Here is a 26573-nt window from a genome sequence, read left to right as displayed (position 1 = left end):
ACAAACAATCAAGATTTCTGGCTCTCACAGACCTGTAACTTCTTCTTTAAGAGTCTCCTCTTTCCTCCACTCATTACCTGTAGTAATGGCACCTGTTTAAACTTGTTATCAGTATAAAAAGACACCTGTGCACACCCTCAAACAGTCTGACTCCAAACTCCACTATGGTGAAGACCAAAGAGCTGTCAAAGGACACCAGAAACAAAATTGTAGCCCTGCACCAGGCTGGGAAGACTGAATCTGCAATAGCCAACCAGCTTGGAGTGAAGAAATCAACAGTGGGAGCAATAATTAGAAAATGGAAGACATTCAAGACCACTGATAATCTCCCTCGATCTGGGGCTCCACGCAAAATCCCACCCCGTGGGGTCAGAATGATCACAAGAACGGTGAGCAAAAATCCCAGAACCACGCGGGGGGACCTAGTGAATGAATTGCAGAGAGCTGGGACCAATATAACAAGGCCTACCATAAGTAACACACTACGCCACCATGGACTCAGATCCTGCAGTGCCAGACGTGTCCCACTGCTTAAGCCAGTACATGTCCGGGCCCGTCTGAAGTTTGCTAGAGAGCATTTGGATGATCCAGAGGAGTTTTGTGAGAATGTCCTATGGTCTGATGAAACCAAACTGGAACTGTTTGGTAGAAACACAACTTGTCGTGTTTGGAGGAAAAAGAATACTGAGTTGCATCCATCAAACACCATACCTACTGTAAAGCATGGTGGTGGAAACATCATGCTTTGGGGCTGTTTCTCTGCAAAGGGGCCAGGACGACTGATCCGGGTACATGAAAGAATGAATGGGGCCATGTATCGTGAGATTTTGAGTGCAAACCTCCTTCCATCAGCAAGGGCATTGAAGATGAAACGTGGCTGGGTCTTTCAACATGACAATGATCCAAAGCACACCGCCAGGGCAACGAAGGAGTGGCTTCGTAAGAAGCATTTCAAGGTCCTGGAGTGGCCTAGCCAGTCTCCAGATCTCAACCCTATAGAAAACCTTTGGAGGGAGTTGAAAGTCCGTGTTGCCAAGCGAAAAGCCAAAAACATCACTGCTCTAGAGGAGATCTGCATGGAGGAATGGGCCAACATACCAACAACAGTGTGTGGCAACCTTGTGAAGACTTACAGAAAACGTTTGACCTCTGTCATTGCCAACAAAGGATGTATTACAAAGTATTGAGATGAAATTTTGTTTCTGACCAAATACTTATTTTCCACCATAATATGCAAATAAAATGATAAAAAAACAGACAATGTGATTTTCTGGATTTTTTTTTCTCAGTTTGTCTCCCATAGTTGAGGTCTACCTATGATGTAAATTACAGACGCCTCTCATCTTTTTAAGTGGTGGAACTTGCACTATTGCTGACTGACTAAATACTTTTTTGCCCCACTGTATGTCTGTATTACATTGCACCCGAACCTGAGCCTCCCGACACTGCTGTCTAGCCAGCGCTATATCTAATTTACCCTGACCCACGGCCACATCCTTGGCTGGTGCCAGAGGGTTCCGAATGTGCACATCACCAGTCGCCTCGGTGACCATTCACTCTGAGATCTTCCCAGCTCCCTTTCTATTTGCATGTTTCTTATACCTGCATCTCCGTGTGGGACCCTGGATCTGAGTTGTCCTCAACTTACCAGGGAAAACTTCCAGCTCGGGGTTCAATGGGGTCCTCACAGCCTCTACTGCCACAACCTCTAAGGGGAGCCCATCTGGGTTACACTTTATCCCTAAAATGGCGACCCCTGTGGCAGATATCTTAGCATCTTCGGTTTCTACGCCTGAAACAACATTTTCTATTTCTCCTACCGTTACCTCTAGGGGGAGCTTATCAGGATTACACTCTGTCCCTAGGTTGGCGACCCCTATGGCAGGTATCTCACCATCTTTGGGTTCTACACCCGACACAACATTTTCCGTGAGAGGGTTAACCCTGGTTTTCCACCGGGACCAAATGGAAGGGTCTTTGCCACTCCGACCACATGTTTAATGACCCTACATGGTGTAGAAAAATCGACCTCCGCGGTAAGTTACTTCCGGATTTCCCCATGGATACCCATCACCTCCACTTTCTGTACTTTGGTGATGTCTCCGGCAACAAGGGACCTATGGACCTGAGTCACTTTACTTTCTGTGTCCAGGAGAGCCTCAGTTCAGCACCCATTCATGAGTACCTGGCATAATCGTGGTATGTTGCCAGCAGTGCCTGTAGTGATGGTACATACTGGCTGGGCACACGTAGACTCATGGCGAGTGTTCCCGCAGACCATGGGCTCAGATGTCACCGAACAGTTACTAGTCCCATGCCCGGGATCTGGTGCAATGTCCTGAGAGGGTTTATACTGCTCAATCAATTCTATCAGCAGTTCCAGGTTGCCTAGGTCCCTTAGCCTGACCCAATGCTGCATGGTGGCTGGCAGAGCCCTCACCATCCGGTCAGCCACAATTATCTCCATCATCTCGAATGGGTAAAAAAACTCAGGTTGGAGCCATTCCTCCACCAACTGCAATAAGTCACTTGCTTGAGACCTGGTGGATCGAGATTCTACAAAGGACCACTGGTACATCCAATGATCGCCCCTTACCTTTGGAGTCTCTTCAGGACTATGCTGATCGCCCCTCACTTTAGGGGTCTTTTTTCACCATGCTGAAGCTCTGCTAGCTTCCACTGCAGCATCTCCTGTTGCCGCTGCTGCTGCAACTGCAGCTCCTGCTGCTGCAGAACCTCTTGCTGTCACCGCTGAAGCTGCAGTGTCTCTTGCTGAAGCCTTTCCTGATTGAGCACCAGCTGCTCCAAACATTCCCCCATTTCTCCAACAGACTTGCACAACGATCTGCAGCAATCTCTGGGGTATGCCATAGTTCACACTGCCTGCATTCTCCACCATGTAAGGCACCCGTAGCAGTGAAGAGGCAGTGACCCACAAAGTTCAAACATAAAAGTCTCTTTAATGCATTATCTTCACACAGAAAAGGTTCCAAGCATATAACTTAAATGCACATAAGTTCAGTGTTCAGTTCACACCACTTCATAACAGCATCCATTAAATTGCAGTCACTACACATGCTAGTCCTCCTCTGTCTAGTTCCATGGGTGTCCTGCACCGCTGTATCACAGTCTCTACTCACAGCTGTACACAGACCTTGACATCCTCCTGTCTGCAGCTGTGACACACACCAGTCCTTCCTTCGGGCACAGGACAGTCTACCTCTAGTTCACCTCCGGGTACAAGACCTGTCCACATCCGTGACCAGTCATCATGGACAGCAGCACCACTATGTATGCTGTGGGTTGTCAGGCCTCACTCTGGCCCTGAGGCACCTGAGACTCAACTCTAAAGCCTCTCTATACTACATGGCTTTTAACATTTGTAATCACAGCCACACAAGTGACTGTAATGCCCCCTCATGGATAAGCAGCTCCAATCAAGTTCCAAATAAATTCAAACTGTCCTGCAGCCTCAGGGTGCATTAGTGTCAGCACAAACTATCCGTCAACATTTAAATAAAATTAAACACTATGGCAGGAAACCCAGGAGGACCCCATTGCTAACACAGAGACATAAAAAAGCCAGACAGCAGTTTGCCAAAATGTACGTGAGTAAGCCACAGTCCTTCTGGGATAGTGTCTTGTGGACAGATAAGACCAAGATAGAGCTTTTTGGTAAAGCACATAATCCTACTGCTTACTGAAAATGGAATGAGGCCTACAAAGAAAAGAACACAGTACCTACAGTCAAATATGGTGGAGGTTTAAAGATGTTTTTAGATTGTTTTGCTGCTTCTTGCACTGGGTGCCTTGCTGCTGTGCAAAGCATCATGAAATCTGAAGATTACCAAAGAATTTTGGATTGGAATGTAGTACTCAGTGTCAGAAAGCTGGGTTTGTGTCCTAGCTCATGAGTCTTCCAGAGGGACAATGACTCCAAACATACTTCAAGAAGCACCCAGAGATGGATGGAAACAAAGTGCTGGAGAGTTGAGAAGTAACCAGCAATGTCTCCGGATATAAATGCCATTGAAAACTGGTTTAGAGATCTTAAAATTGCTGTTGGGAGAAGGCACCCCTAAAATATGAGAGACCTTGAGCAGTTTGCAAAAGAAGAGTGGTCCAAAACTCCAGTTAAGAGGTGTAAGAAGCTTGTTTATGTTTATAGAAATCGATTGATTGCAGTTATTTAATTCCAAAGGGTGTGCAACCAAATATTAAGTTGAGGGTGCCAACAATTTTGTCCAGCCCATTTTTGTGTTTTTTGCTTAAAATGATATCTAATTTGCCTTTTTCTGTTTTTTTCAATACAGACAAAGGAAATAAGGAACAATTTCATGGGTGCCACCACTTTCGGCCATGACTGTCTATATAAGTATTTGTAAAAAAAAAACCATACAATTAATGATAAAAATGCTTCAAAACTTGCATAACTAAGGCTAGTTTCACATTTGCGTTAGAATCACAGTGTTTAATCCACAACCGCAAATTCCGGAAAAAATGCATTGAAACGCGTACAAACACAGCGGTTTTTAGACGCATACGTTAACACAGGCGTTTAAAAAAACACGTTTTCACACTTTTCCATGCATTGTGCATGTGTTTGCATGGTCAAAAATTTAAAAGGAACGAAATCTAGATAAACAGACACTGCCAATGGGACTACAGTGGGCGTGTATTATGGGATATCTGTATATAGACCCTTGGACTGCTGAAATCTTCACAGTTTGCTACTGTATCCTGTGTCATGATGGATCTTCGCATAGAGAGCTTTCATTTCAACCTGGATTTAAGCATCAAGCTGTTTCTTGCCTGTGCGTTTGCTTGGGAGCATCAAAGAAATAGAGAACGACAAAGAAGGACACGGTGTCGGTGTTTTTGGAGACACCCCATTATTGAACTCTGGGAGAGCCGTGGAGCCTATCACACGCTATATGGCAAGCTTAATGCCAACCCGGACAAATTCCCGGAATATACCAGGATGTCTCAAGACTCTTTTCGGGAATTGCTTGGTCGTGTCCAAGGAGCCATCCTGAGGCAGGACACCCAGCTCCGTAGAGCGATTCCAGCAGATGAACGTCTCCTGGTTACATTAAGGTACGTAATAATTCTAAACAAATGCCAGTCACAATTATTATTGGTCTGCCATGTATTATTTGTATTTTCCTTTATGTCTTTAGCTAAACACCACCATAAATGGAATTGATTGTAATATTTTTTTTTAATTTATTTCAGATTTCTGGCAACCGGTGAGAGCTTATCATCCCTCCACTTTCAGTACCGGCTTGGAATTTCCACCCTGTCTGGAATAGTTGCGGACACCTGCCGGGCTTTGCGGAATGTTCTCCAGGATGAGTTTATACCCCTACCCACGGAGGACATGTGGATTGAAATAGCAGAAAAATTCTGGAGTGTGTGTGATTTCCCCAACTGTTTTGGAGTGGTGGATGAAAAGCACATACGCATTATCAAACCCGCCAGAACTGGATTGGGGGACTTCAACTACAAAAAATATTTTTCAGTTATGCTCATGGTAATAGCAGATATGTACTGTTGTTTCATCGCTGTGGACATTGGAGCTTTTGGCCTTGGCAACGACTCACAGACTTTCAAGAACTCTGATATGGGCCGACGTGTGTAAGGAAGAAATTTTAATTTTCCACTGCCATGACCTCTCCCCAACACTCAAGGCCCACCGATGCCATTTGTTATGGTTGGAGATGAGGTCTTTCAGATGTGTGAAAACCTACTGAAGCCATATTCCAGTCGGGACTTGAACCACACTAAAAGGATTTATAACTACAGACTGACCAGGGCCCGAAGAACAGTAGAGTGTACCTTTGGGATTCTAGTCTCAAAATGGCGAATTCTTGCGACAGCCATTAATCTAAAAATGGAGACAGTCGATGAGGTGGTCAAAGCCTGTGTGGTTCTCCACAATTACATAATGGCTAAGGAGCGACCCAATATTGAACTGGATGAACCAGTTGCAAACCCATTGCCAGATTACCAGCATCACCCGCTGTGGTCAACTGTTGAAGTTGGCCACATGCAGAACCAATTAACTGCCTGATTCTGATATTGGACGTGTGGCATGGCAAGGCGATATTGTGTAAAATTTCCTGTTGTGTTTGGGCCTGTACCAGTTATGTTTAAAATGTTAATAATATTTTTTGTTAATAAAATTCGTGTTTTGATATCTTGACCGAGTCTCCGATGTATTTCCTATAAAAACCACTTATGTTGTTAGTGGAAAGGTAGTTGACGTCATTACATCCTGATTCTGTTCTGCAGTATCTATTGGACGCAGACTGAAGATACCATGGAGGTATAATACAAAGCAGATCTACACTCATCAAGTCAGGTGTCATAAATAATGAATTCATGATGCACAAATAAAAGCCTCATGAATTCACTTTTTCTGACACCTGTCCAGGTGAGTATAGATATGCCTTGTATGACCTCCATCGTCTCTTCAGTTTGTGTGAAATAGATTACGTACACTGAAGAAAAAATGGAGGTTATACAAAGCAGTTCTCTACTCACCAGGTCAGGTGTAATAAATATGTTTTTGAAACATGACCTGTTAAGTATAGTTCTGCTTTGTATTACCACCATTTTCTCTTCAGTCTGCGACACAGATTAATCAGACTGAAAAGATTATGGAGAAAATACAAATAATTTTTTTTTTTTTTGGCCACCTCATAGCTCTATACCAAACACACAAAGGTGCAATGTTCTACTTAATAACTACTGAAGTTATGAGTTGGCCAAAAAATAAAGTGTGCAGCGCAGTGTTTTATTCGGCGCACGGTGTGTTGCCAGTGGTGAAATACACAATTAACCAAACATTATTAGGGGTAAAAAAAATTGTTATTTATTTTTTAGCAAATTAATTTAACTACTCCTGCTTGGGGTAGAGTGACGGAAATGGGGTGTTTGTAGCTGTGAGGCCTGGCTTAATGTGGATGACGCAGGGGTGGCAGGAGAAGGGGCAATTAAAGAAGTGGGGTCTGGGAGTTCGGGGATGGGGCTTGATGCATGAGAGGGCAGAGACACACTGGAAGCGTGAGACAAATCTGACATTACAGACACATTGGGAGGTGAGGGGTAGGAATTGAGATCATCCTTTGTTTTTTATTTTGTTTCCCTTCTTGGGATCGGCGCTGCAGTCTGGGGAGCCTTGGTGGGCTCATTTATTGCAGCCTGGTGGTGGCCGACCTGTCAGGGTCCGTGTGCCGCTGCATGGTTGTGGTGATGGGGCAGGCCATGCCAGGGTCCGGGTGCTGCTGCTGCATCCTGGTGGTGGTGAAAACCATTCCAGGGTCAGGGTGCTGCTGCTGCATGCTGGTGCTGAAAAGCATGCCAGGATCCGGGTGCTGCTGCAGCTGGGACCTGGTGATGGTGGCCGAACTGTCCTAATCCGGGTGCTGCTGCTGCATGGTGGTGGCAGTGGAGGAGGTCCAAGCAGGAGCAGCAGTTGTCATGGTGGTGGCGGTGAGCTGTCCAACAGCAATCGGCATGGTGGTGGTGCTGTAGTGGTGTCCGTCAGTGCTTGGAATGGAGGTGGCCGTGCAGTGGTATGCAGCAGAGCTCAGCATTGAGGTCAAACGTGACAGTTTAGGCACAGGTGGATATGCCGCCACTGTCTGCTAAAAAATACCGACTCTGTTGCATAGCCTGCACGTAAGCAGCATTGCTGGCCTGCATGACTCTAAGCTCGAGATCAGGAGTAAGGTGTTCCGACAAGTCCTGTTCAATTTGATTGAAAAAATTATGTGCTGGCCTCTGGAGGTCGGCGTTCACTTGGTCAAGGCTTTTGGTGACCTCTTGGATACGTGTATTCATATTGTTTATGGCACTATCCAGTCGGTCACCCATCGCCTTGAGTCCATCATGAAAGACCGAGCTCAAGTGCAAAAACTCGGGCATGAGTGACCTGTCCGAGGCCCTCTGCCGCTGCTGGGAAGAGCTAAAAAAAAAAAGAGGCAGAGGCAGAGGACTGGCACAGGGGAACACCTGATGGACCAGCTTCCTGGTCTCCAGTCTGTGTGGCAGGCCCACTTGCTGCAGCGCTGCTGGAAGGCTGGGACGGGTCCGTGGCTGTTGGAACCAGGGTCAAGAGTGCTGCTCCATGTGCTGTGAAAAAAGAAGAAAAAAACACAGTACTACCAAACATTTACAATAGTAAAGTGCCAACTCCTGTGGACTAGAAAAATACAGATTAAGCAACACAACCCATTACACCACATACACAAACAATACTTACGTTCTCTGGGCAAGGACCGGTCTCAAAAATGAAAGGATGCGGTGATACTTGTATTTTCGGATCCTTGCTCTAGAACCACAAGGAAACCGGCTCTCTTGACAAAGGTCCTTGTTGAAGCGATCCTTCATCAAATGCCAACGTGTTTTGACTTTGAGCACTGTTGAAAAATATAAATAATGGTTAGACAATGCACTTTTGACCGTGATCACACAACTGTGTGTGATGAGAGAAACTCTCAGGAGTTTCTCTCATCACACACAGTTGTGTGATCACGGCCAAGGTCACTCCTGCAGCACACCGCATTGCAATACTTACAAAATGCATTTCGAACCCGAGTCGGGGCGTTGTCCCAGCCATCCCACATCGCTTTGGCCACCCCATTCCATAGCCGCCGGATCGTCACGTTGTCCGAGTGCTGCGGAACCCAGGTGTCCCACAACGGGACTCACTCATGGACCAAGGAGATTAGGAGGTCATTTTCAATGAGCTCCTCATCCCGTTCTGGAACCTAAAAAATAAATAAAGACATTAATGTAGAAGACATTAACATAAGGAAAAGAAAGAAAACATAGACAGAAAACTGGCATGAATATTGAAAGTCAAGAAAAACAGGAGTCAAGAAGAAAAAGGTAAAGAAAGAGGAAAGTAAAGAAATTAACATTCAATAATAGCAAAGTCAGGATACAATAGTCAGCCAGGTATACTTACACGCTGCCGCCTTGTCACCCGACCGGGACCCCGCTGCTCCTGCTCAGCCTTTGCCGCAGTGGAAGAAGTGCTCTTAAAAAAGGGAAAAAAATGGTCATATGTGTAGACGTGACAGTGAATACTTACCAATCTGAGGATGTGAGTACTCACTTTACTGACATGTTCGGCTTGTGCAGGCCCAGGACATTGCTCCTCCTCAGATGAAGATGACATTCTGATGCATGCAGAAAGAAAAAAATGCCAGAAATTAGGACATATAGAGACAGAAAATAGAAAATAAAGACATTGGCTAGGATATACTCACATTGTTCAGAGTCTTGTTTCCTCCAAGGTTCTTGCCTGCATCTGCTCTGCTTCTCAGTCTGCTGGGTAGTGATCTGCAAATGCCCACTCCCTCCATTTATCAGTTTGTATGTGGGGGGGTGGCTAATCAGTGTCTAGACATGTTTTTCTGTGGTGCAACGCATGAGTTCACAAACGCAAGCAAACGCATGTGCTTGTGAACGCATGCGTTCACATAGACCATAATGCATTTTTTGCCGCATTCCTTCCGCTAACAACTAAATACGTTTCTAGTCGGCAAATTGATGCCTCTAAAATTACTACATGTAGCATTTACCGCGCCAAACCGCAGACAACAAAACGACGCATGCGTCATCTAACGTGGCAAAACGCAACCGATCACAGACACATGCGTCCCTAATGTTAAAGATAGGAATACACGATGCATGCAAATAATTGCGGCACAAATGCTGCAGACACAACCGCAAATGTAAAACTAACCTAATGTGTAAGGCATTCATTTAATTATTGGAACAACCAGTCGGTTTTAGAAGTCACACACTAATATAGAGATAAGCAAACTATTTCAAATGGATGTGTTGTGGCAACATACATGTAAAATCAGAGATACAAGATGAACCCATGGAAAGCTATGGCCACAGTATTATGCATCCATACAATACTGATTTGTTATCAGGCCTTGTGTATGAGGACTTAAAAGTGAAGAAAGAGTCAAGCTTTTATATATACACTAGATGGAGACCCGATGCTATCACATCGGGAGGGCGGTAATGTCACGATTGGGGCAGGCTTTACAGAGTTGAGAATCTCTCCCCCCCATGTGCTCACCCACCTATCCACTCTCTCTTTCCTCATGTGCTGACTTCTCCCGTCTGTGCTCCCTTCTTTGACCTGTCTACTCGGCGGTGTGGTGTGCTGGTTCCAATGGGTCATCTTGTGAGCATGGTACTGCTGTTAAGACTGCAGATTTCGGTTTACAGCGCTGTTGTTGCCTAATGGCATCCTGTAACAATCTGTTGACTTTTGCATCAGGGGACTTATGTGCTTGACGCCTATGTTTATATGCATTGTTTTTGTCCCAGTGATGCTGTTGCTCTTCAAGAGTCATTTGCTCATTGTTGTCTTCAATGTTGTGCCTTTGCTGCTTTCCTTTCGTTGTCATTGGTGTACTTTTAAGGAAGAGCCATGTTTGCATTGATATTTGCTTTTTAAAGGGGTTGTCTCACGAATGAAAATTCATTTTAAAAATTGTCTGTGTCTGACCATTTACAGAACAAACCACAGCTTCTGGGCAGGGGAGGAAGCAAAAGACAATACTGACTTTACAGCAGGAGATCGCAGAGGAAACATTTTGTGAGGTAAAATATTGTTTAAAAACAGTCAGTGAAGTATTTTACCTGACAAAATAAATAATCTGTGATCCACAGCTGTAATGTCAGTATTGTCTTTTGCTTCCTCACCTGCCCAGGAGATGTGGTATGCTTCGTACACAGTTAGACACAGACAAGTTTTAAAATGAACTTTCGTTTGTGAGAAAACCCCTTTAATGTGATCGGTTTCCTCTGCCTGTAGTCATGTTGTGCATCTGCCTCCAGGATCAGCTGAATGATTCACTGCACCTGCGCAGAATTCATGCAGGTGCAGTAAATCAGACCACCACCATCTTTGTGCAGACAGATAGCAGCAGTCACATTAAAACTGTGCATGCGCTCCTCCTGTACAAAGATGGCAGCGGTCAGTGAATCATTTGGCTGATCCCATTGGCAGCGTGTTTGCGACGGTATTTCGCTGGTGGCACCGCGCAGGAGGCTGCATACGGCGTATATAGTGTGTGTGGTGCGTATGGCGTACACAGTGTGTGTGTGTGTGTGTGTGTGCGGTGCGTACGGCATATACAGTGTGTGTGTGTGTGTGTGTGTGTGTGGTGTGACGGTGTTCCACTGGTGGTACAGCGCAAGAGGCTGGTACCGCTAGCAGTTTCCATATTGAGACACCCATCACTTGGGTGTCCCAATATGCAGGTCGGTGAATTTCTGCCACTTGGAATTCTGGGATCCAGACACATCTGGACGGAACAAGATGTGAAGACATTAAAGTTAAGTATTGTGGTGTGACTGGTGGTAGCATGGTTAATGGGAGGTATGTGTCACAGGGATGTATGTTCCCTGCAATGCAACCCGGAGTATTTTGTCTTCAGTGCACATGAGCACTAAAGATGTCGTTTAGCGCACCTGGGTCCGGGTTGCGGGTAGCAATGAGAGATGGGAGGGTCGGGCTACCCATATACCTCACTTTGAGTGGGGGTGCTCAATGTATCCCTTTTCCCTGCAGGAGTTTGAGGACCTGCAGTGATGTCATGATCATGTGACCAATGCATGTGATGTTACCTCACCTGTGGGTGTGGTTGCAGGCTACCTAATGGAGGTGTTTGGCACATGTGGGTGTGTGTTTGGGAGTCTGTCAGTGTGGACAGATTTCCATGTGTCCTAGACACTACACAGTGGCCTGTGTGTTGGATGGTTCCAAGTGGGGATAGACTTCCTGAACAGCACACAGAGAGACTGTGTTTAGGCTATAGAGCCAGCATGCTGGACATGGCACAGCCTGTGTGCCCACAGACCTGAGAGAACAGAGGTCTACTATGGACATATGGACATTGAGGGCTTATCTGTCTGTCTTGTAAGACTGTTTGCCTTTTGTTCATGGTTCTATGGTTTATGGAGAAAATAAACCACATAGACTGTTTTAAGTGGAAAACCGTGCCTGAGGTCTCGAATCCCGTGCCAAGCTAGTGTCCCAAGACACGCAGTAAGTGCTATCTTACAATTGGTGCTAGAATGCGGGCAATGGTCCAAGAAGCACATGATGCAGTGCTGGCTGGTCTGAGCCAGAGGAGTGGTCGGTCTGACAACCGTGTGTGATACTGACCGGGGTCAGTGAGAACTGTTTGTGGGATACCTCTGAGGAGAAGAGGTATCCGGAGACGCTGTAAAACTGAGTGTAAGGACTTAGACTGCATACATGTATTTGTCTGTTCTTGCCCTTGGTTTCCGGTCACGTTATGGACATTTTGAATATCTCGTTATGTCTTTTGGTCTGCACAATGCACCGGCTACATTCCAACATCTGGCAAATGGTATTTTTAGGGACATACTCGATATTTTTGTTGTGATTTATTTGGATGACATTTTAATTTTTTCCAGCAATATCGAGGATTACCAGCGGCATGAGAATAGTTCTGGATCGTTTACGGCAAAACCATTTATACATCAAACTGGAGAAATGTGAGTATCACAAAACGGAAATACAATTTCTGGGCTATGTTATTTCTCCCCAGGGCCTCAGCATGGATGTGAGCAAGACACAAGCTATTCAAGAGTGGCCAATTCCCAGGTCTGTGAAGGAGGTCCAACAATTCATTGGATTCGCTAATTTTTACAGGCGGTTCATTAAAAACTTTTCGGAGATCGTCGCACCCATCACTCAATTGACTCGGAAGAAGACGCCGTTTGTTTGGTCACCACAGGCACAACTAGCATTTTCTAAATTGAAGGCTAAATTTACTTCGGCCCCTATTCTCGTGGATCCAGACCCAGATCGGGCCTTCATAGTGGAAGTCGATGCCTCTAACTGTGCTATAGGGGCCATACTCTCGCAGAGAACAGGTGAGAAAGATCTTCTACACCCTTGTGCTTTTCTCTCCCAAAAGTTGTCACCTGCAGAAAAGAATTACGACGTTGAGAATAAAGAGTTGTTGGCGATTATAGCCATATTCAAAGAATGGAGGCATCTGCTACAGGGAGCATCCCAACAGACTGTTGTGCTCACGGATCACCGAAATCTTGAATTCATGAGGTCGGCAAGGTGTCTAAAACCCAGACAAGCTCGGTGGAATCTGTTTCTTAACCAATTTGATTTCATTATTTCCTATAGACCAGGCTCTTGCAATGGGAAGGCTGACGCTCTATCCAGGATTCATTCGGATGACGTAACCTCAGCTTCGCCTTCAAGGACCATACTATCAGAACGAAACTTTGTAAGTGTGCTGCATAATCAAGATCTATTAAAGGATATTAAGGAGGCCTAATTCAACCACCTAATCAGGTAAATTTAACCTTGAAAAACGGTCTTTGGTTTCAGAGACAACGTCTGTATGTCCCGGAAACAATGAAATTAAGAGTACTGAAACTGATGCATGACTCTAAGATCTCCGGTCATAGAGGAGTTCAGAAAACTCAAGAATTTGTGTCTCGTTTCTTTTGGTGGCCAACTTTCCAAAAAGACGTGCGACTGTACGTGTCATCATGTGAGGTATGTGCCAGATCAACAGTTCCTCGCTCCTCGCCTACTGGACTATTGCAACCTCTTCCTATCCCATCTCGTCCCTGGGGGTCTATATCAATGGACTTTATCATAGAGTTGCCTACATCCCAAGGAAAGAGCACGATTCTAGTAGTAGTTGACCGATTAACCAAAGCTGCTTATTTCATTCCTTGTACCAGGTTACCGACGGCCAAACAGACTGTGGATCTTATCGTACAAAATATTTTTCAATTACATGGAGTCTCGGATGAAGTAATGTCTGATCAAGGGGTCCAATTTACTTCAAAATTTTGGCAAAGTTTTTGTGCTGCTCTGGACATCAAGGTAAATTTGTCATTTGCTTTCCATCCGCAGTCTAATGGCCAAACTGAACGGACCAATCAATCTTTGGAGCAATATCTGCGTTGCTATGTGTGTCACTTACAGGATGATTGAGTGAGTCTGCTTCCGCTGGCTGAATTCACATACAATAACTCACAGAGTGGATCCACCAAAATGTCTCAATTTTTTGCTAATAAGGGATATCATCCCAGCATTCTTCCTCGACTTCCAATAGACATGTCTGTACCTGCGGTAGCCGACCGCATTTCGTCTCTGCAGCGGAATCTGGAAGTTCTGAAGCAGACGCTGGCCACAGCACAAGAAAGATACAAGAAGGCAGCAGACAGATTCCGTAAACCAGTACCCACATACAAGGTAGGAGACATGGTCTGGCTCTCAACAAAGAACTTGAAACTCAGAGTTCCAACATCTAAATTGGGGCAAAAATATGTTGGTCCATACAAGATCAGTAGCATAGTGAGTTCTGTAGCCTACCGACTCAAGTTGCCTAATTCTTTAAAAATACATCCTGTCTTTCATGTTTCCCTGCTAAAACCGGTAGTGGCAAATCCTTTCTCCGGGCGCACATCTGCTCCTCCTGATCCAATTCTCATAGATGGGCAGGAGGAATTCATTGTGGAGAAGATCATCGATTCTCGGATTCATAGGAGACGACTTCAGTATCTGGTAAAGTGGCAAGGATATTCGTCTGAGAAGAATTCCTGGGAACCTCTAGAAAATATTCTCTCTTCTCGTCTGATCAGACAGTTCCACAGCAGATACCCCAATAAACCAGATATAAGAACGTCCAGAGGACATCTTTAAAGAGGAGAGTAATGTAAGGACTGAGACTGCATACCTGCTTTTGTCTGTTCTTGCCCTTAGTTCTATTGGATACTGCCCTTACCCAAGATGGAGTGGCTGGCTTCATGGGGGCCATCTTGTTTCCTGTCTGATACTCCTTGTTTCCTGTCTGCTGCATATATAAAGGAACTCTGCACACTATACCTTGCTTGTGTATCTTGTATCTCACTTGCTGCCAAGCTCAAGGACTTGCAACCTGCTTGTTCTTCTACTCCTCGGGATACCCGGCTTGCTTCTGGATCTACGTACCACCGGAAAGACTCTGTTACTCTTCACCTGCTCTGCACCCACCTCTGCTACGGTGTGCCCCTCTGCTAGGAGCCAGTCCAGGCTCTGACCTCTGGATACTGCATTGCTGGACTTGTACTTGCACCCTCGGTCTGTACTTCTAATATCTGCATATTCTTGAGAGTTTACTTGCTTATCCGTAAAGCTGCAGTTTGCATCAGTTATCTGAAGTTCATCTTCCTACAATATATATACAGTATATATATATATATATATATATATATATATATATATATATATACACTCACCGGCCACTTTATTAGGTACACCTGTCCAACTTCTTGTTAACACTTAATTTCTAATCAGCCAATCACATGACGGCAACTCAGTGCATTTAGGCATGTAGACATGGTCAAGACAATCTCCTGCAGTTCAAACCGAGCATCAGTATGGGGAAGAAAGGTGATTTGAGCGCCTTTGAACGTGGCATGGTTGTTGGTGCCAGAAGGGCTGGTCTGAGTATTTCAGAAACTGCTGATCTACTGGGATTTTCACGCACAACCATCTCTAGTGTTTACAGAGAATGGTCCGAAAAAGAAAAAAAATCCAGTGAGCGGCAGTTCTGTGGGCGGAAATGCCTTGTTGATGCCAGAGGTCAGAGGAGAATGGGCAGACTGGTTCGAGCTGATAGAAAGGCAACAATGACTCAAATCGCCACCCGTTACAACCAAGGTAGGCCTAAGAGCATCTCTGAACGCACAGTGCGTCGAACTTTGAGGCAGATGGGCTGCAGCAGCAGAAGACCACACCGGGTACCACTCCTTTCAGCTAAGAACAGGAAACTGAGGCTACAATTTATACAAGCTCATCGAAATTGGACAGTAGAAGATTGGAAAAACGTTGCTTGGTCTGATGAGTCTCGATTTCTGCTGCGACATTCGGATGGTAGGGTCAGAATTTGGCGTAAACAACATGAAAGCATGGATCCATCCTGCCTTGTATGGAGCATCTTTGGGATGTGCAGCCGACATATCTGCGGCAACTGTGTGATGCCATCATGTCAATATGGACCAAAATCTCTGAGGAATGCTTCCAGCACCTTGTTGAATCTATGCCACGAAGAATTGAGGCAGTTCGGAAGGCAAAAGGGGGTCCAACCCGTTACTAGCATGGTGTACCTAATAAAGTGGCCGGTGAGTGTATATATATCTTGAACTGTGATATACTGTGTTTGTTGTCATTCTGACTCACGTCATCGGTCTCCATAGAACATTAGCATAATTTTAATACACCGAGTGTGTAATGGATAGGAGTCCGTGTTATGCTGACTGGGATCAGTGAGAGACTGTGTTTTTTTTGTTTGTTTTTTTCTATAAAGCTGAAGGTGTTATGAAATGTATTTTTTTCTTCTGATTCAACTTGCTGTGGCTCGGCGGGGCCACGAATACTGAAGGAGCCTGGCGGTAACTCGCGGGGTTACGAAGGTGGTCAACATCCTCAATGTAGAGTTGTCTGAAGGTTTGCAGAGCAGTTGCAGCAAGAGGTTCGGCAGCAGCAGGATCTGCAGTAGTAACCACAGGAGCCTCACTGTGAGGAACCGTTTGGGCCTGAGAGTGCCGTGGGGGAGTCCACGGGATGTACCCGAGAGTGGGGTGGTATCCCTAAAGGGGAGTGTCTGATTGCTCAGAAAAGAGCTGGAATGACCCTAAGGGAGCCCCATCACAACAGGTGGCTGTAGTGGTTCTAGGTGGTGTGGTGTATAAAAAGGACATAGCGACACCTAAGGTCAATAGTCCAGAGTTCCAAGTGAGTGGAAGAAAGTGTGGGACCGACATCTGTTTAAGTGGGGACTTGCTGTTCCAGGATGAAAGGGTGAGAGGGGGTGACTCCTATTCAAACTGAGCGCAAGGGAAAAAGAGTGCAGTAAGGGGAAGACGAGCAAAAATGACAGGTCTTCGTCTCGTCGCAGGGGCCGTGGAAAGGCGGGACAGGCTACACCTTCTGAGAAGAGACCTGATGAGGAAGAGTCAGGGTCAGGTACAGATCAGGTTACTGTCCTTGATAAGGAGGCTGCTCCCTGCCATGCAACCCAGAGTTTTTTGTCTTTAGTGCACATGAGCGCTAAAGATGTCGTTTAGTGCACCTGGGTCCAGGTTGCGGGTAGCTATGAGAGATGGGAGGGTCTGGCTACCCATATACCTCACTCTGAGAGGGGTGCTCACTGTACCCCCTTTCCCTGCAGGAGTTTGAGGACCTGCAGTGATGTCATGATCATGTGACAAGTGCATGTGATGTTACCTCACCTGTGGGCGTGGTTGCAGGCTACCTAATGGAGGTGTGTTTGGCACATGTGAGTGTTTGGGAGTCTGTCAGTGTGGACAGATTTTCATGTGTCCAGGCTAGACACTACCAAGTGTCCTGTGTGTTGGATGGTTCCAAGTGGGGACAGACATCCCGAACAGCACACAGAGAGACTGTGTTTAGGCTATAGAGCCTGCGTTCTGGACATGGCACAGCCTGTGTGCCCACAGACCTGAGAGAGCGGAGCTCTACTATGGACATTGAGGATTCATCTGTCTGATGTAAGACTGTTTGCCTTTTGTTCATGTTTCAATGGTTTATGGAGAAAATAAACCACATAGACTGTTTTAAGTGGAAAACCGTGCCTGAGTGCTTGAATCCCGTGCCAAGTGAGTGTCCCCCAAGACACGCAGTAAGCGCTATCTTACAGTATATATTAAGATATATATAAAAACTTGTAAAATAAACCCAGATAACATTAATAATAAAAATGCAGAAAAGCTGTGTAACTAAATCATTAATGTAATAAACTTAGAATATATTACTTACCACTATGACAAATAATGCAGGCGCCACGAATGCCCAAATTGCTCCTTTCTCAAGAGACAGCCAGCAACTGGAAAATAATAAATGTAACTTTTAGATTAAATTCACACTGTTTGCCCTATTATGACAATCTCTGCTCGGTTTACACTCAACCATCATTTAGCATTTTCTACCAACGCTGAATAAAGTACTTAAGTATCCTGGCCTTTTTCATTACTTGAGACATTATTCTTGGTGACTTAACCATTCTCTCAATTGCTATCCTGAGATTGTCATTTGTTTGCAAACAGGAAGAATGAGAAGATTCATTAGCTCTATATGATTGCTTCTACCATTGTTCTGTAGAAAGAGAAGACAATGGCGGCAGCAACACTAATGATACTCCAAGTTTATTCAAAGTACCCAAATAGTGTAATTAGCTTAGCGAGAGAAAAAGATAATTAGCAAGTGCAGAATGATTGTTTTCATTAAGTGTCTATAAAAAATACACACCACATTGGACAGTTTTATGTTTTGTTGGGTAACAACGCTGAATCACAGTGGATTTCATTCGGTTTCCTTGTCATTGATGAACAGCAGAGATAGCTTAATCTTGGAGTAAAGACGCATCTCTACAAGTTGTTCCACATTCACTTCAGATATTGAATATAAAGCATTTATAGATATTGAATACAAAGAGAAATGGAAATGAGCAACGGAATGTGGCACCATTATCGTATTGTAGTCTTTGTTGTGGCTTCTGCAATTGTGATAAAACATAATATGCTGCACATGGTAGAAATGCTTTCATACATGTTTTTCTGTTACCATCTTGTAGATATGTAATCTCTTTAACAACATTAGACTCAGTTCAGATCTCAGTTTCTCTTCATGTTTGGTTAACGATACATGTTCAAAACCTGTTCTGACATGTATGCCTACTGTATGTCCCCAATGTATGGAATTGTATGGCATGCGGTTTAATGTCAACCAATAAATGCACTCCCTTACATTGAAAAACCTAATGGATTACACTTCTGACATATTCAACCAGAGAGTTTCCTAAATACAGATTGCTATGACACACTTACGAGAGGCTTTCCAGTCTAGTCATATTATTCTGCTGTCATTCTGACTTCATTTTGCTGAATCCTAAAATTGTGAAAAATGCACACTGTTAGGATTCTTTTTGCATGCTGAAGCAGTTGTTGAGTAACGGCTCATATATGATTCATAGTCAGGTGTCGACTAACTTATCTATTTGGCATGGGACTGCAAATTGATAAATTATAAACTTGAGATCATGTGACATCCGCTCAAGCAGGCAAATAGCGAAGAATCCTGACAGTGTGCATATTGACACTCTTAAGTTGACTTTAGATAAAACATGCATGCCTGGGAAAACATATTTTTTTCTCTTACCATACAGATTGTCAATTAGTCTTTTGATTGGGGTTTATGCGAAACAGGTTTTGGCCATATTTTTTGTATGGTCCATTTGTATATCGGACAAACTGCCTTTTATGCACATCAATGGCAACACTTATTAAAACTAATAAATGATTTTTATAGGGACTAAATTCCCCTTTTTTGACTATGTGGTTGAATTAAATAGTGTTTCTAGGGTGACAGACTCCCTTTAAGGTAGCCATACATATGACGTATACATAGTTTGATAGCTTAGTGGCAACAAAGTGGTACAAAGTTTAGTCTATATTGACTGTTGGCATGTTCAATGATGCTGGATAAAAGATTAAAACTCTTTCTGTGGATGTTCTGGAAATATTCTGGGAACATTCCTTCAAAGAAATAGCATGCTAGGCTTTGACATTTTTCACCACATATGTCTCCTTTCCAGACGCCTGTCATCAGTGATTCTAAACAATCTTTTAAATTTCCCCCAATAAACTATCATTTTTGGTTGACTTTGTCCACATAGATCAGCATTGTGCAATCAGTCGGTTTTAAAAGTAACACACTCACACAAGCTTATACATTGGACGATTTGGCCATCTGATTTGCGGAGTTAAAGCTCATTCCCACTTGCGATTAGATTTGACGAATGAAATCGAATTAAAACTCAGATTGCATTTGTACCAATAAATCCTATGCTTCTATTCTCAATGATGTTTTCTTTCCTGATCCGATCGGATGGGAAAAAAAATGCAGCATGCTGCGACTGCATTCCAAATTCAGATCACATGCACCCATATAAGTCTACGAGTCTATGAGAGTGTGTGAAACATCGCAAGTGCAGTGCGATTCCTGCTGATGCTGGCAACAGAGTAGATGTAGAAATTAATTTCTCTGTCTCCTCCACAGCGGTGCTCCGATCCTGTCATGCGAAAGGATCGGAACACAGAGCACTGACACTTGGCTCACGCTTTCAGCAGAGCTGGAGTCAAAAGTCATTAGCATATCGCATCCGATGCTCTCGCACTGGATGTGATACACTAGTGGGACCCTGGCCTCACACAGCATGCTGCAATTTTTTTTTCACGCCAAATCGGTATGAGAAAATAAATGCTGATCAGCACAACCCCATAAAATGTTATTCTATGGGACAGTGCTGATTAAGGTCTTTTTCTCATACCGATTTGGCATGAGAAAAAAATTGCAGCATGCTGTATGTGGCTTCACAAATTGAATGGCAAGCATGGGTGCATGGAAATTATCAGACTGCTCTCAGATTACACCGCAGACTCAAGGAATGGAGAAGATGGTGAAACCTTGTTTTCCAGGTTTTCCTGACAGTGTGCTACGATAACTTTGTCCTCCATCTTCTCCTGACAATGTGCTATAATTCTCTCATCGAAAAGAATCTGATCACACTGAGCTAACACTCTAAACTCTGATCTGAGATTGCTCAATTGGAGTGTCATTACCATTACTGATTTGATTCTCTCGGAGGTGTGAGGCTGTGGCCTCTGATACAGCTAGGGGGCGCTGTTTGTTCTCCCCAGAATGTGCATGCAGACGGATGAAGTCCATAGGTGTGCATGAGAGTCATGGATTTCTGGTCTGGGTTTTCCAGGTGGCTGAAGGCCACAGGTTTGTGTGTGTGTTTAAAAACCCTGCAGTAAGGGGTATGGGTGTGTCAGGTCGTGTCAGGTGTGCGAGGTGCACGTCAGTGTCAGTCTGGTGTGTGCTGGTCTGCAGAGTGCATGGAGGCACAGGCCAGCAGAGCCAGCACCCAGGGCAGCTGAATAGCCTGGCACCCGCAGCGTACACAGAGATGCAAGTCGTCCATGGTACTGGTCTCGGATGTGGACAGTCCTGTGCCCGGAGGTGGATGTCCTGTGCCCGAAAGAGGACTAGCATGTGCAATGATTGCAAACAGGTGGATATGGTGCCCGGCTGCTATCCGGAGGATATCCTGAACTGTGTACGACTGTGTGAGTAAAGAGTATGTAAGAGACTGTGATACAGCAATGCAGGACACCCACGAGAACTAGTCAGAGGAGGGCTGGCGTGTGTAGTGTCTGCAACATATGAGGCTATGTGTATGGAGACGTATAGAGACTGTGAGATGGCATGCAGTTGCCCAGGGAAACTGGACAAAGGAAGTCTGGCCTGTTTAGGGACCTCAAATCTAAAGCCATGTGATATGTATTGCTTTGAACTGGTGTAAACTGGTCACTGATAATATCCACTGAAGTTATATGCATTTATGTGAATTGGACTTTAATGCTGTGAAGAAACACATTAAAAGAGACTTTTGTATTTGAATTTGTGGGTCACTGCTTCTTCACTGCGTAGGATGCTACTGCAGCTTTACAGAGGAGAGAATCTACGTTAGTGTGAGCGAGCCCTCTTATAGACATAAAAAAAAACCTAGTTTAAATAAATGTGGTGCAGCAACTAGTGTTGAGCATTCCGATACCGCAAGTATCGGGTATCGGCCGATACTTGCCGGTATCGGAATTCCGATACCGAGATCCGATACTTTTGTTGTATCGGGAATCGGTATCGGGATTAATATCAATGTGTAAAAGAAAGAATTAAAATAAAAAATAGGGATATACTCACCTCTCCGGCGCAGCCTGGACTGTACCGCCATAACCGGGAGCCGTTGTACCTAAGAATGCGCGCTTGAAGGGCCTTAGATGAGGTCACTGCGCTCTGATTGGTCCGTAGCGGTCGCGTGACCGCTATGCGACCAATCACAAAGCAGTGACGTCACCTAAGGTCTTTCAAGTGCTTGAAATACCTTAGAAGACGTCACGGCTTTGTGATTGGTTGCGTAGCGGTCACGCAACCGCTACGCGACCAATCAGAAGCTGCGGACGTCTTCCAAGGTATTTCAAGCGCTTGAAAGACCTTAGGTGAAGTCACTGCTTTGTGATTGGTCGCGTAGCGGTCACGCGACCGCTACGGACCAATCAGAGCGCAGTGACCTCATCTAAGGCCCTTCAAGCGCGCATTCTTAGGTACAACGGCTCCCGGTTACGGCGGTAAAGTCCAGGCTGCGTTGGAGGGTGAGTATATCCCTATTTTTTATTTTAATTCTTTCTTTTACACATTGATATGGATCCCAGGGCCTGAAGGAGAGTTTCCTCTCCTTCAGACCCTGGGAACCATACAGGATACCGTCCGATACTTGGTGTCCCATTGACTTGTATTGGTATCGGGTATCGGTATCGGATTAGATCCGATACTTTGCCGGTATTGGCCGATACTTTCCGATACCAATAAAAGTATCGGACGGTATCGCTCAACACTAGCGGCAACATAAATGTCAAATCAGAGATTCAGGATGAAGTCATAGAAAGTTATGGCCACAGTATTATGGATCCATACAATACTGCTCTGTTACCGGGCTTTGTGTATGAGGTCTCAAAAATTAAGAAAGACACAAGTCCCCAAGACCAATAAATAGGGACCATATTCTAACACCAATGTGTTCTGTTAATTTGGCTTTATTTACTACAAACAACAACAAAAATTATCTAAACAGCCCTTAGTTAAATTTCGAAAAAAAGAAAAGTAAACCGCCGACTCAATCAAGAGCCCCAGGCTTCAAAACAGAGAATAGTGCTGGAGGCAAATTTTTGGCAATAAAAGAATAGTTGAAATATGCGATAGCTAGATTTTTCTTTGTAAAGTTCTCAGTTTGCAGACTTCTCTGTAGAGACGAGACAAAATCCTTTTCCAGTTTACAAGGAAATGATTTTGCATACTGAGTGAGAAAACAGCAAAACATAAAACATATGTGGAATTCTTCACGTTTGTTGATGATGTAAAAATACTATGTTTTCCAATACAAACATTTAGTGCTTTCATATTTAAGAAAAATACATCAAGTCACCAGTTAATAAATGGCTACATTAGTTGCTGTCATTTTAACCTTATCCAATAATTTACAAGAGATTTACTTGTTGAGCAACGATGGAATAATTGAATCCTATGTTCCCTGGGTACTAAGGCATGGGCTCATGTAAAACTCAGGCATGAAAAATGATTTCTTGATGCCACACAGTCATTTCTGTATTGCTTACTTTACAGTTAGAGATGTAATAATATTTATTTACTGAACTAAGTTTTGCAAGAATAAAATACAGATATCTAGTAAATTAGAAAATGTTTTCAGCACGTATTAAAGGGGTTATACAGCACTATTTCATTTTTTTCTTTTGGGCCTAAGAACTTACAGGCTGGTAGTTGCTAACTTCCTGCCTGTTGTTACCAGCGCCGATCTCTGCCAGCTCAGAGAGATCATGGACCACTTCTCCCAGTGATTACTCAGCTTTGGGCTCACTCTCATTTGCGGTGTAATCAAACGAGTGCAATCCAGTTAAAAAAATCGGATTACACTTTGCCGAATGTTGACCTATGGGCCAGCTCACATCTGCGATTATTTACTCATTCCGATTCGGCATGTAAAAAATAAATCTATGGGTGCGACTGGACTCGGATATCACCCAAGTGCAGTGCGATTCCAGTGGATGTCAGCAATGGAGGAGATGGAAAAATTAATTTCTCTGTCTCCTCCGCAACCGTGCTGTGATCTTCTCATGCGAGACAATGGTAGCAAAGAGCAAGGACACTCGGCTCACGCTCACAGCAGAGCAGGAGCGGAGGGAGAATGGATATTGCTATCATTGGTGATGCGCTAGTGGGACGCCGGCCTTCAGGTAATATCACATTTGGGGCAGAGGATCCCTAAATCCAGCTGTGAAACACTTGTTGCATCATTCCCAAGAAGACTCATGGCTGTACTAGCTCAAAAGGCTGTTTCTACTCAATACTGAGCAAAGGGTCTGAATACTTATAACCATGTGATATTTCAGTTTTTCTTTTTTATTACATTTGAAAAAAATTCTACATTTTTTTTCAGTCAAGATGGGGTGCAGAGTGCACATTAATGAGAAAAAAAATGAACTTACTAAATGGCTGCAATGAAACAAAGAGTGAAAAATTTAAAGGGGTCTGAATACTTTCCGTACCCACTATATGTGGGGACACATACCAAACCCCTACATTTCAGAATTAAAGTCACAACCCCTCAATTATTTCAGAGCCCAAATAAAAAAAAATAAAAAAAAAGACAATTAATTTGTCAGTTTGGGTTTTATAGATGATTCTAACTATGAAGTAGAAATCTATCACAGTAGACAATCTACACTGCTATGTATCCTAGATCTGATAAAGGAAATGGTAGCGAGTTATAAGACTACGCAAACAACCGTGATTGTTGGGATGACATCACCTGCAGTGAAATGAGACATCATAATAATACATTACGCAGTCAGAGATGAGGCGCTTTTTTACAATACAATATTACTGATGAATGGAACCATTGGGAGAATATGTGCTCATCTGCAGAACTCCTGCAAGAAAATGATATGCTGTTAACATACAGAAAGAGTGCTGTAATGAAAGTCTGTTCTCACAGAAATGGAAAGTCTAAAGTGTGAGGATGTAAGCCAAAGTATAAGCCAAGGTATGAATGGAGCCTCCCAGAGAATATGCACTTCCAGAACTCCTATATGACCTTCCTTTCTCCTGGCCTTTGTTCAGCTGTGACCTGATGCACTATGCAGCTTCGGGATATTATGTATGCCCCCTCACAGTATGTCCCAACAATGGACCCCGTCAGGACCCAGTGCAGCAGCAACCAAAAATGAACAAGAGCCAAGAGAAAATAGGATGAAATTAAGGACAATTTTAATGTAGTATATGTGTTTTTTTTAATACTACTCCATGCCTGGCAACTGGATATAAACTATATATAACCAGGTGACCAATTGAGGGAGACTAAGAATGCCTTTCTACAAGGTTGGGAGAGAAAGCTTTCAGAAAATCCTCAATTAGAAATTAGAATCCAGGTCAACAACTTAATCATCAGTTACTTTTTGAAGGGAAACAAAAAAATAAAAACAATCTGGCTGCCCCTGCAATGCATCTCCAAACAAGCAGGTTACCACTATTTTAATTTTTTGGCTCCTCTTCAGCCCCTGAACGTCTGGCTTTGTTTCTCCATTTCCCAAGACTACATGTCCCACAGCTCTACACTCCCACTCTGGGTGCCCACCCACTCACTTTGAAGGGCGCTATCTAGAGATTCCAATGTAGTCTCAAGATGGAAAAATTTCGGCACTCACCGTTTCTCCCTCCAAAAATTCTTCCCACTTCACTTAGTATGCACTGTCCTGGGACTTGCCTGCAATCAATAATGTGCTGACACTGGCACCATACAGACTCAGTGTATGTAGGTGTAGAAGTGAGCTATATAATGTATTCATTTCTGGAACTCAGGGACATTCAGCATCATTCCAATCGGCCACAGTCACTACTTAATAAGATGTCTTCTACAATGTGCTCGCACTGCTACATCCCGGTGAAACTGGCCGAGGATTCCATCCCCCATGACATCAGCTTTCAGAGTCCACTGCAGAGCTGCTGGCTGAGCCATTGAAGGCACCGGCAGGAAATCTCTGCTCTCTGTGCTTTGAACAAATTGATGCAGTAAGATGCTGAAAGTCACATCACCACATGTCGCAGCTCAAGAACTCAGCCAAATTTTAACGGCAAGTAAATTAAGAAAATTCTTGATTTCTCAAAGCCTTTACATTGCTGTCAAAGAATACGAAGCCGGGGGAGGTCACGAAGATCCACCTGCTGTTATCTTTTCATCAAGGGAAAGCAACTCCTGACGAATGATGTACAAGATCACGGCTGCTTTAACTACTAGGCCAGTTATTGGAGAACTAACAGTGAGGGGATGGCACAAACATCTCTGATTTCAACTCATTGAATATATGTATATACCCCCGGTACAGTTACTGCCAGCTCCACAATAACAAAGTAGCTACTCGCTGCCACCACAGTCATTTACACAGGTCGATTGGAGACCAGTTACAGGTAGCATACGGCTTCCAGGGTGCGGTTAGGAAAAAGAAACATAGCAACCGTAGTAAATTTTATATTTAATCCCAAAAGATAGGCAGCGTTTAAAAAAAACAAATAGAAGTGTTTTTACAATGGAGACAAAAAAATATGATATATACAATAATATATATACTATATGTGGCCAGATTCTAATGTATCGGGTATTCTAGAATATGTAGGTAGTATATAGCACAGCACAGGCTGCGTACTATATTTCACAGTGACGTAGTATATAACACAACTGACGTAGTATATAACATAGCTACGTAGTATATAACAGAGCTACGTAGGATGTAACACAGCATATGTAGTATATAGCAGAGCTACGTAGTATATAACA

General features: G+C 44.0%; 1 protein-coding gene across 2 annotated transcripts in view; it reads right to left on the bottom strand.

Moving 5' to 3' along the window:
- Window positions 1–26573, bottom strand: part of ADGRD1 (adhesion G protein-coupled receptor D1) — a 1174499-nt gene that overhangs the window by 312784 nt on the left and 835142 nt on the right. For both annotated transcript variants that reach the window (XM_077293307.1, XM_077293306.1), the window contains one exon: window positions 17867–17933. In XM_077293307.1, the coding sequence (XP_077149422.1) occupies window positions 17867–17933 (67 nt within the window). The remainder of the gene's footprint in view (window positions 1–17866; window positions 17934–26573) is intronic.

Source organism: Ranitomeya variabilis, chromosome 1 (assembly GCF_051348905.1).
Source record: "Ranitomeya variabilis isolate aRanVar5 chromosome 1, aRanVar5.hap1, whole genome shotgun sequence".
In the NCBI taxonomy this organism is placed as follows: Eukaryota; Metazoa; Chordata; class Amphibia; order Anura; family Dendrobatidae; genus Ranitomeya; species Ranitomeya variabilis.
Note: the sequence above shows the minus strand (reverse complement) of the source record. Positions and strands in the feature narration are given on the sequence as shown.